Raw genomic sequence first — 15,941 nt, 5'->3', positions numbered from 1 at the left:
CTAGATATATCATAGCCAGTTCCCAGACAGAAATTAAAGTTTATTCTTTTTTCCACCATACTTTCACTTTCCATGGCTAACCGTATCCACGGGTGCCTTCCATACCAACATGTTCCAAGGAATTTATTATTTGACAACATAAAGTAAATTCATTTTTCATTTCGGGAATGGGCATCCCTAATACCTTTGCCTTACTCTCGTGCAATGATAAGTGAATAAACACTCATCGTGAGAATAACACATCTAGTATGGAAAATATTAGCCACCCCTCACCGCCTCGCGAGCGGTACGAGCACACAAAAGAGAAATTTATTTTGAATACTAGAGATGGCACATACAAATTTGCTTAGAACGGCAAAAGAATGCCGCATATAGGTAGGTATAGTGGACTCATGTGGAAAAAATGGTTTAAAGGATTTTGGATGCACAAGTAGTGATCATACTTAGTGCAAAATGAAGGCTAGCAAAAGATTGAGAAGCGACCAACCAAGAAACGAATAATCTCATAAGTGAGCATTAAGCATAATTAACATCGAATAATGCACCACAAGTAGGATATAATTTCATTGCATGACTATTGACTTTCGTGCTTACATAGGGAATCACAAACCTTAACACCAATATTCTTACTAAAGCATAATTACTCATCAACATGACTCACATATCACATCATCATATCTCAAAAATATTACTAAGAATCAAGTTTATTTTGTCCAATGATCTTCATGAAAGTTTTTATTATATCCTTCTTGGATATCTATCACTTTGGGACTAATTTTCATGTGTTGCTTTTGATAAGCTCAAACAAATATAAGTGAAGATCATGAGCATTATATTTCTTTCTCTCCAATTAATTTAAGTGGAGCAAGAGAGAATTTCTTCAAAATTTTACTAACTCTCAAATAAATCTAAAAGAAGCAAGAGAGAATTTCTTCAAAAATACCAAAGCGCACCGTGCTCAAAAATATATAAGTGAAGCACTAGAGCAAGTCTATAGCTCTTAAAAAATTTAAGTGAAGCATAGAGAGCAATTCTAACAAGTCATGGCATAATTTTAGCTCTCACAAATAGGTGTGTCCATCAAGGAATCAAGACTTAAAACACAAAATAAAACAAGCAAAGACTCATATCATACAAGACACTCCAAGCAAAACACATAGTATGTGACGAATGAAAATATAGCTTCGAGTAAAATACCAATAGTCGTTAGAAGAAAGAGGGGATGCCACTCGGGGCATCCCCAAGCTTAGTTGCTTGCTCTCTTTGGATAATAGCTTGAGATGTCGGGGCATCCCCAATCTTGGGCTCTTCTTACTCCTTATTTCTTCATCCATCGTAAGATAACCCAAAACTTGAAAACTTCAATCACACAAAACTCAACAAAACCTTCGTGAGATCTGTTAGTATAAGAAAGAAAATCACTACTATAAGTGTTGTAGAAAACCAATTCATATTTTGTTCTTGCATTATATCTACTGTATTCCAACTTTTCTATGGCAAAAACTCATCAAAGAAAACCATAGAATCATCAAAACAAGCACACAACGCAAAGAAAACAGAATCTGTCAAAAACAGAACAGTCTGTAGCAATCTGGATATTCTGAATACTTTTGAAACTCCAAAAACTCTGAAACATTAGGACGACCTGGGCAATTTTTATATTAATCTTTTGCAAAAAGAGTAGGTATTTTATCGCTCTCTGGTTACAAATGAGAATTGTTTTCGTGAGCGCGAAAGTTTCTATTTTTTAGAAAGATCAAACAACTATCACCCAAGAAGATCCTAAACGCTTTACTTGGCACAAACACTAACTAAAACATAAAAACACAATCATAACAGTATTATGATTGTGCTAACACTCAAGAACAGAAAGAAAAAAGTAAAAATAAATTTTATTCATTGGGTTGCCTCCCAACAAGCGCTATCGTTTTATGCCCTTAGCTAGGCATAAGATTTCATTGATGCTCACATGAAAGATAATAATTGAAACAAAGAGGGCATCATAAAACATGTGCCAAACATATTTTAGTCTAACATACTTCCTATGCATAGGAATTTTATAAGCAAATAAATTATTAAGACAAGAAATATCTAGCATATGCAAAGGATAGGAATAAAACATTGAAAATCTCAGCATAACAAGAAGTAATTTAGTAACATAGAAATTTCCACAACCATATTTCCCTCCCTCATAATAATTACATGTAGGATCATACTCAAATTCAACAATATAGCAATCATATAAAAATTTCTCTTCCTGATCCACATGCATAAAAGTTTTATAATCTTCCAAGATAGTGGGATTAACATCAACTAAAGTCATGACCTCTCCAAACCCACTTTTGTCAAAAATTTCATAATATTGAACACTCTCCAAATATGTGGGATTATTTTTAGCTAAAGTTGACACTCTTCCAAATCCACTTTTAATATTATCACAAGCATAACCATCATGAGATTTAAATAAATTTTCAAGATCATAAGAATCATTATCACCCCAGTCATGATCATTGCAACAAGTAGTGGACATAACAAAACAAGCATCCCCGAGCTTGGGGGTTTGCATATCACTAACACAATTGACATTAATAGAATTTACAATAACATCATTGCAATCATGTTTTTCATTCAATGGGCTATCATGAATCACTTTATAAATTCCTCCATTTAACACTTCATCACAATTTCCAGATTCATGAATCTCAAGCAAAACTTCATAAAGATAATCTAGTGAACTCAATTCACTAGCAATTGGTTCATCATAATTGGATCTTTTGAAAAGATTAGCAAGTGGATGAGGATCCATATCAATTGATTTTTTAGCAAGCGAAGATGCAAGCAAATAGAAGACACATGGCAACACAAGCAAACATGAGATCTGACGAGGAAACAATGAACGAAAAAGAGGGTGAATAAAACAGCAAATTTTTGTGAAGTGGGGGAGAGGAAAACGAGAGGCAAATGGCAAATAATGTAAATTGCAAGGAGATGAGATTTGTGATTAGGAACCTGGTAGATGTTGATGATCCTCCCCGGCAACGGCGACAGATATTCCTTTTGATGCGGCTTGAAGCTACATCGGTATTTCCCTAAAAAGAAAGGGATGATGCAGCACAGCGACGGTAGGTATTTCCCTCAGTGATGAAATCAAGGTTATAGAACCAGTAGGAGAACCAAGAAACAATACGTAAATGGCACCTGCACACAAATAACAAATACTCGCAACCCGACGTATTAAAGGGGTTGTCAATCCCTTTCGGGTAACGATGCAAAAATTGGCAAACGAACGTGAATAAATTATAGTAGATTGATAGATCAAACGCCAAATAAAATAAATAAGAATAAATTACAGCAAGGTATTTTTGTATTTTTGGTTCAATAGATCTAAAAATAAAAGGCAAATAAAATAGATCGCAAAGGCAAATAATATGAGAAAGAGACCTGGAGGCCGTAGGTTTCACTAGTGGCTTCTCTCGAGAAAAATAGCAAACAGTGGCTAAACAAATTACTGTTGGGAAATTGATAGAACTTCAAATAATCATGATGATATCCATGCAATGATCATTATATAGACATCACGTCCAAGATTAGTAGACCGACTCCTGCCTACATCTACTATTATTACTCCACACATCGACCGCTATCCAGCATGCATCTAGTGTATTAAGTTCATGGAGAAACGGAGTAATGCAATAAGAATGATTACATGATGTAGACAAGATCCATTTATGTAGAAATAGACCCCATCGTTTTATCCTTAGTAGCAATGATACATACGTGTCGGTTCCCCTTCTGTCACTGGGATCAAGCACCGTAAGATCGAACCCACTACAAAGCACCTTTTCCCATTGCAAGATAAATAGATAAAGTTGGCCAAACAAAACCCAAATATCGGAGAAGAAATACGAGGCTATAAGAAATCATGCATATAAGAGATCAAAAAAACTCAAATAACTTTCATGGATAAAAAGAGATAGATCTGATCATAAACTCAAAGTTCATCGGATCCCAACAAACACACCGCAAAAAGAGTTACATCATATGGATCTCCACAAGACCATTGTATTGAGAATCAAACGAGAGAGAAGAAACCATGTAGCTACTAACTATGGACCCGAAGGTCTACAAAGAACTACTCACGCATCATCCGAGAGGCACCAATGGAAGTGGTGAACCCCTCCGTGATGGTGTCTAGATTTGATCTGGTGGTTCTGGACTCTGTGGCGGCTGGAATTGATTTTCATCGACTCCCCTGAGTTTTCTGGAACATTGGGGATATTTATAGAGTAAAGAGGTGGTTCAGGGAGCACCCGAGGTGGGCATAACCCACCAGGGCGCGCCTGGGCCTCCAGACGCGCCCTGGTGGGTTGTGCTCCCCTCAGAGCAGCCCCCAGGCGCTTCTTCAGCCCATTGGTTGTCTTCTGGCCCAAAAAACCCACAAAAAGTTTTGCTGCATTTGGACTCTGTTTGGTATTGATTTCCCGCGATGTAAAAAACATGCACAAAACAACAACCGACACTTGACACCATGTCAATAGGTTAGTACCAAAAAATTATATAAAATGACTATAAAATGATTATAAAACATCCAAGATTGATAATATAACAACAAGGAACAATAAAAAATTACAGATACGTTTGAGACGTATCATAATAACATCCCATAATGCAATAAATATCAATATAAAAGTATGATGCAAAATGGACGTATCAGTACGCCGCAAGGCTGCTCCACCCCCTTCTAGTTCTCCAGCGGCATCTACTTCTGGATGTCGAAGCGTTTTCGGATTGATGATCTCATATGTGTGTGTGATCCATAGAGAGATCGTGTTTTTCGATCTTTGTTCGAGGGACAGTCCAAGGGAGGAAATTATCACTGTTGGAGGTTGTAAATCATAGCTGCGGGAAGATGCATCAACGGATCTTCACCAACTCTTCTTCCGCTGCTACTCTGAGTTGGTAATGATATGATCTAAACCCTTTGCATCTTCATAGTGTTCCTATGAACTTGATCCGTAGGACGATTTTTTTGGTCTCTACTATGTTCCCAGAAAGTATAGTGTCATGTACACCCGATATTGCAAAAATGCAATGTAAACCCAACATTGAGTGCTTTTAACTATCCAGCATGTAGTGACATAGAGTCTACAACTCAAATAAGATCAAATAAGGTCTAGCCCTCTCAAGGATAGGGGCGGTGTCCTTATCCACCGTGTATGAGCATTGTGACTTGGCGCCGTGAATATATAAAACTTGGATCGAAATCAAAGCCCTCTTTTAAGCACATTAGTCACATACAAAGTGGGATATATCAATGTTTGCATCATCCAGGGGTGTGTAGACTCATGAATTGAGTCACACACCCTATTTCTACACATACATCCAAATTAGATAACAATTTAAGTATAAGTGTGTGAGCAATATTTCACTCCAAGCTTTGAGGCTCGATGATAGTGAGCTCATGCCTTAACACACAAAATCTAGTTTCACCCTAGGGGCTTGGTGAAGATGCCCACTAATTGTTTATCCATCCCCACATAACTTGTCCCAATTTTTGCTCGAAGCACATGATCCCCAAAGAAGTGTTAAAGATTTTATGTGTTTGGTTTGGAAGTATTGGACGAGGTTGTTGGATATGGATATTGCAGTTTCATTATCACGCAAAAGAGGCACCTTGTCAAAGATCACATCAAAATCTCTCAGTGTTTGCTTCATCCACAATAATTGGGCCAACAATTACTGACGACAATGTATTTGACTTCTTCTTTTTGCGAGAAAACTTCTAATCTATCCATCTTCAATCACAATAGTGTATTCTCTTCAATGGTGTAAACGGAAACAAAGATTTGTTTCTTCGAGGCCCGACTAACTAACATCTCCCAAGGAATTGGGATGTTATGGAGGTGGACTTCCTATCTACGCGATCTCTCGTGTAATTTGAATATGAATAACTTACGAGATCAAAGGTGGCATCCTTAAATATACCAAAGCCCAAATTTTCAGGTATAAACAAGATATCTAGGGTTTCTTAACCATCATAAGACGTCTCTCTGGAGTGACTTGAAATATGGCACACATGCACAAAGATAATGCAAGGATCTAATCATAGATCAATATATCTTTTGATCCACTGGTCTACCTTCTTCATCAATGTTAGTGAAACCAGATTCATGGAAGGAAAAGACTGACCGATGAATGAGGATAATTTATTGGCGCAAAATATGTCTACACACCAGCTTGGTAACAAGCAAACATCAAATTGTTATTTAGGGATGATTTTTTTGGAAATCCCTTTTGGAGCTCGGGCTGCAGTGAGGCCTCCAAATTCAAATTTGAAATTTCATTGAAATTCATATTTTTACATTTCAAAAATTATGAAAAAAATTACAGGTATATATGAAGGCATAATACATATGTGTGCTTATTTTCAGTTGAAAATACATTGAAATAAGGGCTGTGCAAAAAAGATAAATCTGAGGCTGTTTAACACATGATACTATCCATCCTCCCAGGCCATGAATTTGTCTTTTTTGTAGAGGTCGCAACTCAAGGTATTTCATCATGAATTTTTACACACATGTGAGTAACATCCTTACGTACACGCATATTTTTTTCAGAATTTTTTGAACCATAAAAGTTTGAATTTGATTTTTTAAAAATAAAGGCCTCCATGGAGCTCGGCCTCCAAAACGCCTTTCTCTCTTTTTTTGTTACTACGATGCGAACAAGAATTCATCTTAATCGACGCATAATCAAAATGCTCCTAGTTGTCATTTTGGCATTCAATAACATATGAAGTTATGGACACACTATCATGTTATTCTAAATTTAGATCAAAAGAAACAAACAAAGACAAGATATGAATCTACCTTCTTAATTCGATTCCAACTTCATACACATTGTGTGCTAATTTAACATGACATTTTTTTATTTGTGCAACAATTTAGGCACATGCTTTGTACAAATTCCTGTTTCTTTATGCTTTGCATAAATTCAAAGATTTCAAAGAGGCGTCTTAACATCAACACATTGCTAGCACATTAGCATGATCAAAGTGGAAGAATCATGTCTGAAAATATGGTCGGTAAAAAATAGTACTCCGTTAGATGTGGAATAAAGCCGTTGAAAACGAACCGTTAGAATAGAGCTGTTGAAAAAAATGAACGTTTAAATTATTACCATTGGTATTGTAACTGTTACGAAACAAATATAATCTTTGTAAATCGTAGTAAATAAATCGCTGTAAATAGGGGTGATTAGAAATTAGTAGAGAGGAAATCTTTTTAACGGTGGTCTATATAAACAGGGAGGGTGAGAGAGATGCTCACCATCAAGCCTCCAAGCGGCGATTTTGCTCTCACAACACTCACCAGCTGTCTCGTCGGAACGAGAAGGTCTTAAGCGCCGGTCTGACAGCTGTGCCCCCACAAGCACTCGCTGACTTCCCCCACCCCCACCCGTACCCGCACCGCATGGATTCCTCCGCCGGTGGCGGCGGCGTGGAGCCGGCCCGGTCGCTGGAGATCGCTGCCAAGCTCCTCGCCGCGCGCGACCTGGTCGGCTGCAAGCGCTTTGCGGAGCATGCGGTGGACGCCGACCCCCTCCTCCCCGGCGCCGACGAGCTCCTCGCCGTCGCCGACGTCCACCTCGCCGCCCAGCGCCTCCTCCCCTCCGGCCGCCCCGATCCCCTCGCCATCCTCCAGCTCCAGCCCAACCCCGACAGCGCCGACGTCAAGCGGGCCTTCCGCCGCCTCGCCAACCTCCTCGCCCCTCGCCGCAATCCCCACCCCGGCGCCGACACCGCCCTCCGCGCCGTTGAAGAAGCCTTCGCCCACCTCTCCGAGGGCACCTCCACCGGCGCCGCTCCCGCTCCTGCTGCTCCCGGCGGCGCCTCCGCCGCAGAAGATACGTTCTGGACGGTCTGCCCCCACTGCTGCCATGTGCACCAGTACGAGCGCCTGCTGGTGGGGCGCTCGCTCATGTGCGCGAGCGCCGGGTGCCGGCGAGCGTTCGTGGCCACCGAGCTCCCGGCTGCTCCGCCTATTGTGCCCGGCACCGACTTTTACTACTGCGCCTGGGGTTTCATCCCAATGGGGTTTCCTAAGCCCGCTGATCTGAGTACTGACTGGAAGCCCTTCTTCCCGATGCCACGGGATTCATCTGCTCCACAGCCAGCATCTCAGCCAGCACCTACGGATAATTTTGGTAAGCAGAATGTTGGGAATAATGTTGGAGTTGGACATCCTAATGCCAATGCACCGCCATCAAATGCACATCCTGGGAATAAGAGTGCTGGTGGTGGCACTGTGGCAGGGCCGCCTAGAGGTAAAATCAAGAAGACAGCAGCCCGCAAGAAGGTTGGGGGAGGCCTCAAAAAGCATGCTTCTGGCGGTGTGGAGAGCGGCATTGAGCCATCTTTGCTTGGGCCTGATTGGAGTGAAAATGCAGAGACTGGACACACTGAGAATTCAAGAGGAATTAACATAAATGAGGTGGCAAAGGCAACTGATGACAGCATGATGTTGCATTTTGGTGCGGATGGTGACATTGGGTTTGATTTGGATGTTGATGCATCAGATGATATAATGGAGAATTTGCAGAATCTGCCGTTCCTGAGGGAAGATGACAATTCCAGGAGGATGTTTTAGTTGATGCGATTGGTGAGGTATATTCCATCAAAATGGTGTAGGATAGCATGGTTGGAGGAATTCCTACATAGACTGCTCCTTTGCTGTCACTTCTGCTTTTAATTTCGTGTCTGTCATGTTAGTCTTATGTTGTGTGGTAATCAATCCTACGTCTATGGGTAGCTGGTAATCTGTTGTAGCATCTAGATGAGTTCTCCCAAAAGTCTGTAGACTGTAGAATATCCCCAGATTAGTTTGGGGATTCATAGTATTTGTCGTCCCCGAAGCAAAGCAACTTAGGGAACTTATGGTGAAGCAAATAAGGCACCCTGCATGGATGAAAGAAAGTAAGTTTAAGGCTCGCCTTTATTTGTAAGGCCATTGTTTGCAATTAGCTCCTGATTGCATGATTCTATTTGCACTCTTCATACTACATAAAGTTGATTATGTGATGCTTTTGATTTGCGGATGCATGCCCATGGCTATTAAATGGTGATCCCTATTCAACAATTCACCAGCCTTATTGTTGTCCTGATCATCATGTTGTTAGTACAATTCATCTTATTGATATTTCATTTTATTGCCTGTTTCTCATATAATTTATTTTGATCAGAATTTACATCAGAAAAGCACATTATTACGTTTTTGCTTGAATTTTTTGTAAAACTGTGAAGCGTATGCAAATGTTACACTGGTCACGTGGAACAGTTATGAATTAGACTTGTGATAAAGCTCGTAGGTGGCTATAGCAAAAAAAAAGTAACAGTAACTAAATGTCAGTTTGCTTCTTTTATGTGGACTTAGGTTCTGTAACACTTGGTGGGCTTACAATATGTATTGTGCTAATACTGTATCATACAGTCAATGAGCTGCATTTTATAATCTTTCAAGTTAGCTTTAAGTTGTGTTTTCGTATGCTCCTATCAGGAAGTTTAATAGAATAATACTTCATAAAAATGGTCCATAGAACCGTCTAAAAATTGTCTACAAAGTTTAATTGAAACTGCAGCAAACCACAGCTGTGGTAATTTCCAGAGATGTATTGAACTTTTTATGCAACAAATTCTTGTCCTGAAACTGTGTCACCGCATCCCTTTCTCTGTGTGGTTCATCATATCCTCGAATTGCATGGACTATCTACTGGCTTTTTGCTCGGATGAATATATTCGAGTTTGAACTGATGTTTACGCCCTTTTGTTTCAGATATCTGGACTGCAAAAGCTTTTCTCTGGTGACATCAGTGGAGCCTTCACCACCCATCAAAAAGCTGAATAAGAAGAGCGAGCGGATTGGTTTAGGGACTATCAGACATCAGTAGCTTGCAAAACATACTTGCTCTTTTCTGTTGTTCGCTTAGATGTTCGTCTCCTAGCCTGAATCGTGAGCGGAAAATTCTAGCGGTGTCTGTTTTTGCGACTTGTTCGCCGTGTTAATTATCAGGCTCCAGTGTCGCGTTTTATCCTCGAATCGCAGTCCTGTCTTTTGCTGCTGGAGTTGTTGTGTTTCTGTGAGCGGCAACTCTCTCGAGTGTTTCTTTCGTTCCCTAGAAAAAAGAATAGTTTGTTGCCTGCACCCTGCATGTTTGTTGTGTGCCTGGAATCCTGAATTCCTGATGTTGGAAGTGTGGGAACGAAACGTCGTACCCAGTTCAGGGCGACGGCTACGTGTTATAAAGACAGGTTCAGGGCGACGGCTACCTGTTATAAAGACAGGGGCGCAACTCCCTGATAGCGTACAAGTTGTTGGGATTGAAACTTGAGATACAAGGGATAAGCTACTTGGAGTACAAGAGATAAACTAGAAGAAGAATATTGTTACAGCGAATATCTATCTAGTCTATGCGGTTGCACCAGAATATATGACTGAACCGAACCACCTTGACACCATAGCAACGCTGTTTAACACTCTTCCTTAATCACAACTTGGTCAAGTGATTGCGCTTAAATTCTTCAAAAAAAATCGTAGGCAATGCTTTTGTGAAGCCATCTGCAACTTGATCTCGTGAATGCACAAAGCGGATATCCAATTGTCTCTTTGCAACTCTTTCTCTGACAAAATAAAAATCTATCTCAATGTGTTTTGTCCTGGCATGAAAAACTGGGTTAGCAGACAGATAAGTAGCACCCAGATTGTCACACCATAAACATGGGGTTTTGGTGTGCTTCACAACCGGCCCTCTCAATATGGACTAAACCCAGATAATCTCAGCAGTAGCATTTGCTAATGCTTTATACTCAGCTTCAGTGCTAGATCGTGATACAGTAGCCTGTTTCTTTGCACACCATGATATAAGATTTGGTCCAAAGAAAACTGCAAATTCACCAGTGGAACGTCTGTCATCTATGCATCCTGCCCAATCAGAGTCAGAAGAAGCACTGACAAGAGTTGATGAAGATTTGGTGAATGTAAGACCAAGACTCATAGTATTTTTCACATATCTCATTATGCGCTTGGCAGCAGTCCAATAAACAGTAGTGGGTGCATGAAGAAATTGACATACTTTGTTGACTGCAAATGATATATCTGGCCTTGTTAAGGTGAGGTACTGAAGTGCGCCTACTAGACTTCTATATCTAGTACTATCCTCTTTGACCCAAGAGATCTCCCTCTTCAAGTGACAATTTTTTTGTGCTAGATAAAGGAGTTGGGGAGGCTTTACATCCTTGCAAGCCAACTCTTCTTACCAAATCAGCAGCATACTTTTCTTGAGAGAGATGAAAACCATCTTCGGTTTTCTTTACCTCAATCCCTAGGAAAAAGTGTAAGTCTCCCAAATCTTTAAGAGCAAACTCAGCACTTAGGTCTTTCAACAATCCTGTCACTGCTTCATTAGATGAACTTGTGACAATAATATCATCAACATAGATAAGAACAAAAATAGATGTTTTGAACTTATTATAGATGAATAGAGATGTATCAGATTTTGAAGGAACAAAATCAAGTGCTTGTAGTTTCTGACTGAGACGAGAATACCATGCCCTGAGAGCTTGCTTCAATCCATATAGAGCTTTACAAGCTTACACACATGAAAGGGTTTATCATTGTTCTCAAAATCAGGAGGTTGTTTCATGTATACTTCCTCTTCCAGAACACCATGAAGGAACGCGTTTTGTACATCTAGTTGTCTGAGACTCCATCCCCTGGAAACAGCAATAGACAGTACAAGACGAATAGTAGCAGCCTTAACCACTCGACTGAAGGTGTCCTCATAGTCTATGCCATATCGCCGTTTGAAGCCTTTTGCAACAAGTCTGGCTTTGTAGCGATCTATGGTTCCATCGAACTTCCTTTTGATCCTATAAACCCACTTACAATCAATCAAATTTTTACCTCGCCGTGGAGACACAAGATGCCACGTCTTATTTTTCTGAAGTGCCATGTATTCTTCTTCCATGGCCTTTTCCAGCGTGTATCCCTGAGAGCTTCATCAAGCGTACCAGGTTCACCTATAGTACACGCTAAGCCGAACTTAGTTATTTGTTTGTAATTGACGGGTTGAATTACTCCCTTCTGTAGCTGTGTACGAGGTTGATCAAAAGAGGCGGCGTCGTTGGCGAGCACAGAAGATCCAGCCTCTGGATCAGACAATCCCGAGGCAGATCCCCCTGGCGCTCCTGACGCACCAGCCGCGCCAGCAGCTGTGTCAGCGGGATCTTCTGTGGCGACGGGTGATGCTGAAGCTGTGACGGGAGGCGCAGAAGATCCAGACCGCGTGGAGACCATGGGCCTGACCGGATCCGCCTCGGATCGCACGCTTGTCGTGGGCTGGGGCGAATCCGTGCCGGATCGCGCGCCCAGCTGGCGACGTATGTAGTGGCGGGGTCCGCCCGTGGGCTAGCGGGCTGAGGGCTCCTGCCGCGTGGCCTCCAGGGATTGGTGCGGGCCGGACGCCGCTTCTGGCCCAGATGAGGCGAGCCGCGTGGCCGCTGCTGGGTCGCTGTCGCCACGCCTGACGGGCGACACGGGATCTGGCGCGCTGGCGCCCTGCTGCGACACAGATCCCGGGGCAGATTTGCTGCCACGCTACTGGAGCTCCAATCCCGATGAAGATCTGTTCCCCGCTATGTGACACATGAAATGTGGGTTGTTTGGGTTGATTTCTTCACCGTTCTCTGTGATTCCTTCGCCATTTTCTGCACCATTGCCATCTGCATCATCACAAAGCTCAAGTGCACGGTTATGAGGATTAGTCATCACATGATCATTACAGTTATTTCTCCCTTGATCTAGACCGGTGAGACTAGGTGGTAAGAGAAGAATTTCTTGACGAAGTAAGGCACCGTCATTGGGATGAAGGGTGGCAAAGGGAAATTTTGTTTCATCAAAAACAACATCTCGTGAAATATAGACGCGTCTGGTTGAAACATCAAGGCACTTTACGCCTTTGTGTTGAGCACTATAGCCAATGAACACACATTTAAGTTTGGACCTAAAGCTGAGTTTTCGATCATTGTAAGGGCGAAGATTGGGCCAACAGGCGCATCCAAACACACGGAGAGAAGTGTACTCTGTTTTGGTGTAGAGAGGCCTTTCAGTTGGAGTTTCATTGTTGATAACACGACTAGGTAGCATATTAATGATATGAACTGCTGTGAGAAAGGCCTCGTCCCAAAATTTTAAGGGCATGGAGGCGCCAGCAAGAAGGGAAAAACCAACGTCGACAATGTGTCTGTGGTTGCGTTCAGCAGACCCATTCTGCTGATGGGCATGAGGACACGACACATGATGAGATATGCCAAGTTTTTGAAAAAAGGAGTATAGCTTCTCGTATTCGCCACCCCAATCAGATTGGAGGGCTATGATTTTGGTGTCGAATTTCCTTTCAACTAAAGCTTGGAAATTAAGGAAAACTTGGCATACATCGGATCTTTTCTTAAGAAGATAGATCCAGTTAAATTTGCTATAGTCGTCAATGAAACTCGCATAGTATGTATGTCTACCAACAGAGGAGGGAGCAGGTCCCCACACATCAGAAAAAATAAGTTGCAAAGGCTTGATAGAAATACTTGTAGAAATAGGATAAGGCAACTGATGACTTTTAGCTCTCTGACAGGAATCACAAATTATTTCAACATCACGCTCTCCAACATATGGGAGCTTATTTTTCTTAAGCAAACGCTCAAGTAAAGAAAAGGATGCATGTACTAATCGATCGTGCCACCGTGTAGAGGAGACTTTGGTGGCACTAAAAACTTGTTTATTGAATCTTCGAATCTCCGGAATCAATGGGTAAAGCCCGCGAACACATCTACCTCGATATAGCACCCTCCTCGTGGCCTGATCCTTGATCAAAAAGAAGAAGGGGTGAAACTCAAGAAAGACATGATTATCAATGGCAATGTGATGAACGGAAAGAAGACTCTTGGAAGCACTAGGAACATGCAAAAAATTTCTGAGATGAATTTTTCTATGAGGGGTTTTAATAATAGAATGGCCAATGTGACCAATCTTCATACCTTCTCCACTAGCAGTGTGAATATGATCTTGGCCGCGATACTTCTCGCGCATGGTCACCTTTTCCAGCTCACCGGTGATGTGGTTCGTGGCTCCGCTGTCGACGTACCAGTTCGTGTCAACACCATATGAGGCTTCAGCTGCCCCGGCCACTTTTTCATCTTAGGACGGTGCATCATCATCATCCTCAAACCGGTACCAGCAATCTTTAGCTGAGTGTCCCAGCTTACCATAGATTTGGCACCGAACAGCGTCCGGGCACGATCTGTTGCTGTTGGAGGAGCTGGTGCCCCGACCCCTGTTGTTGTTGGAGGAGGGCTGGCCGCCGCCGCGCATGTTGTTGCCGTTCTGGCCGCCGCTGTTGCCCCCGCCAGAGCTCTTGCCCTTGTGGCGAGGGGGTCCACGGTAGCGAGAGCCGCCGCGACCGCGGGTGGCGATGGTTGCCGAAGACGTGAAGCCACCTCCGGTCCCTGCCCCTGGGAACAAAGCCACCCTTTGATCAAAGTTACTCATTTGAGCAAACAATTCATCAAGCGTGACCGGGGTGGTGCGGGCGTCAAGGGCAGAGACCAGCAGCTGGTAGTCCATGTCGAGGCCGTTGAGGATGTAGGAGATCAGCTCGTCATCCCGAAGTGGCCGATCCGCCGCTGCAAGCTCGTCGGTGAGAGAGCACATGTGCGCAAAGTACGTGGCCACTGATTGCGTCCCCTTCTGTGCGTTTGTGAGGGCGGCATGGATGTTGTTGATGCGGGACATCGAGGTTGACGAGAACATCCTCGCCAACACCATCCATAGCTCATGCGCGTGGGTGATCGCGGTCACCTGTACGAGTACTTTTTTGGACAGATTATTCAGAGGATAACCCAATACCTGCTGGTCTTCCCTGATCCAAAGTTGATGTAGAGGATTCGGGGTGGTCTCCTCCTTGCCATCCTTGTCCTTGGAGACGACGACCTTGGCTGGCTCTGCCATGCTCCCGTCCACATACCCGAAGAAGCCAGCACCGCGGAGTTGAGGCGTGATCTGGGCACGCCATAGGATGTAGTTGGTGCGTGTGAGACGCTCGGTGACTTGGCCAGAGAGGGTAGGGTTGGAGGCGCTGGAGGAAGCCATGGTAGGAGGTTTCGGTGAAGGAGAGAAAACCTAGATGTAATGGAAGAGTTAGGCTCTGATTACCATGTGGGAAACGTCGTACCCAGTTCAGGGCGACGGCTACGTGTTATAAAGACAGGAGCGCAACTCCCTAATAGCGTACAAGTTGTTGGGATTGAAACTTGAGATACAAGGGATAAGCTACTTGGAGTACAAGAGATAAACTATAAGGAGAATATTGTTACAGAGAATATCTATCTAGTCTATGCGGTTGCACCAGAATATATGGCTGAACCGAACCACCTTGACACCATAGCAACGCTGTTTAACAGGAAGTGGCTCGATCCTTGGATCATGATGTGCTGGAGTCTTGGGCTGTGAGGCTGTGAGCTATGGTGCATTTTTATGCATGATGATGGTTATTTGCACGTGGATCATATTTGGAAAAGGAAAGGCCCAAATCCATCTGCAATCTTGCAATCCATTGCAATGTGCAACTGTACCTTACAGGATCTAGTTTCCTTGTTTTTCATATTTACTAAATCCAGTTAAATTCACTAAAAAAAACAAATTCAGTTAAAAGGCTTTTTTACCGAATCCAGTTTCCTTGTTCCAATAAGAATAAGAATAATACTCTTTTTTTTGGGAAAAGAATAAGAATACTCAGTTCAGCAAAAGTCTCAGTTTGATGCCTGATCTGCTGCGCACAAGACAAGACAATAAAATCCAGCTGGACGAGATAAAGAAAAACCTCGTGGCCAGTCAGCC

General features: G+C 42.5%; 1 protein-coding gene and 1 pseudogene across 2 annotated transcripts; one reads left to right on the top strand and one right to left on the bottom strand.

Moving 5' to 3' along the window:
- The first annotated feature begins 7,342 nt into the window (after window positions 1–7,342).
- Window positions 7,343–10,138, top strand: LOC125536212. Of its 2 annotated transcripts, none has more exons than XR_007294936.1 (2): window positions 7,343–8,974; window positions 9,831–10,138. XR_007294936.1 is itself a non-coding variant. In XM_048699393.1 (2 exons), the coding sequence occupies exon 1, from the start codon at window positions 7,473–7,475 to the stop codon at window positions 8,646–8,648; it is 1,176 nt and encodes a 391-aa protein (XP_048555350.1). In that variant the 5' UTR covers window positions 7,345–7,472; the 3' UTR covers window positions 8,649–8,665; window positions 9,831–10,138. The 2 variants fall into 2 exon arrangements, 1 of the variants encoding a protein (XP_048555350.1); XM_048699393.1 differs by having other exon boundaries at window positions 7,345–8,665.
- Window positions 10,139–14,578: 4,440 nt separating this feature from the next.
- On the bottom strand, window positions 14,579–14,716 carry LOC125541930 (annotated as a pseudogene).
- Between the last annotated feature and the right edge of the window lie 1,225 nt (window positions 14,717–15,941).

The sequence above is a fragment of the Triticum urartu genome, chromosome 2 (assembly GCF_003073215.2).
Source record: "Triticum urartu cultivar G1812 chromosome 2, Tu2.1, whole genome shotgun sequence".
Lineage (NCBI taxonomy): Eukaryota > Viridiplantae > Streptophyta > Magnoliopsida > Poales > Poaceae > Triticum > Triticum urartu.
This window is presented reverse-complemented; position numbering and strand designations above follow the sequence as displayed.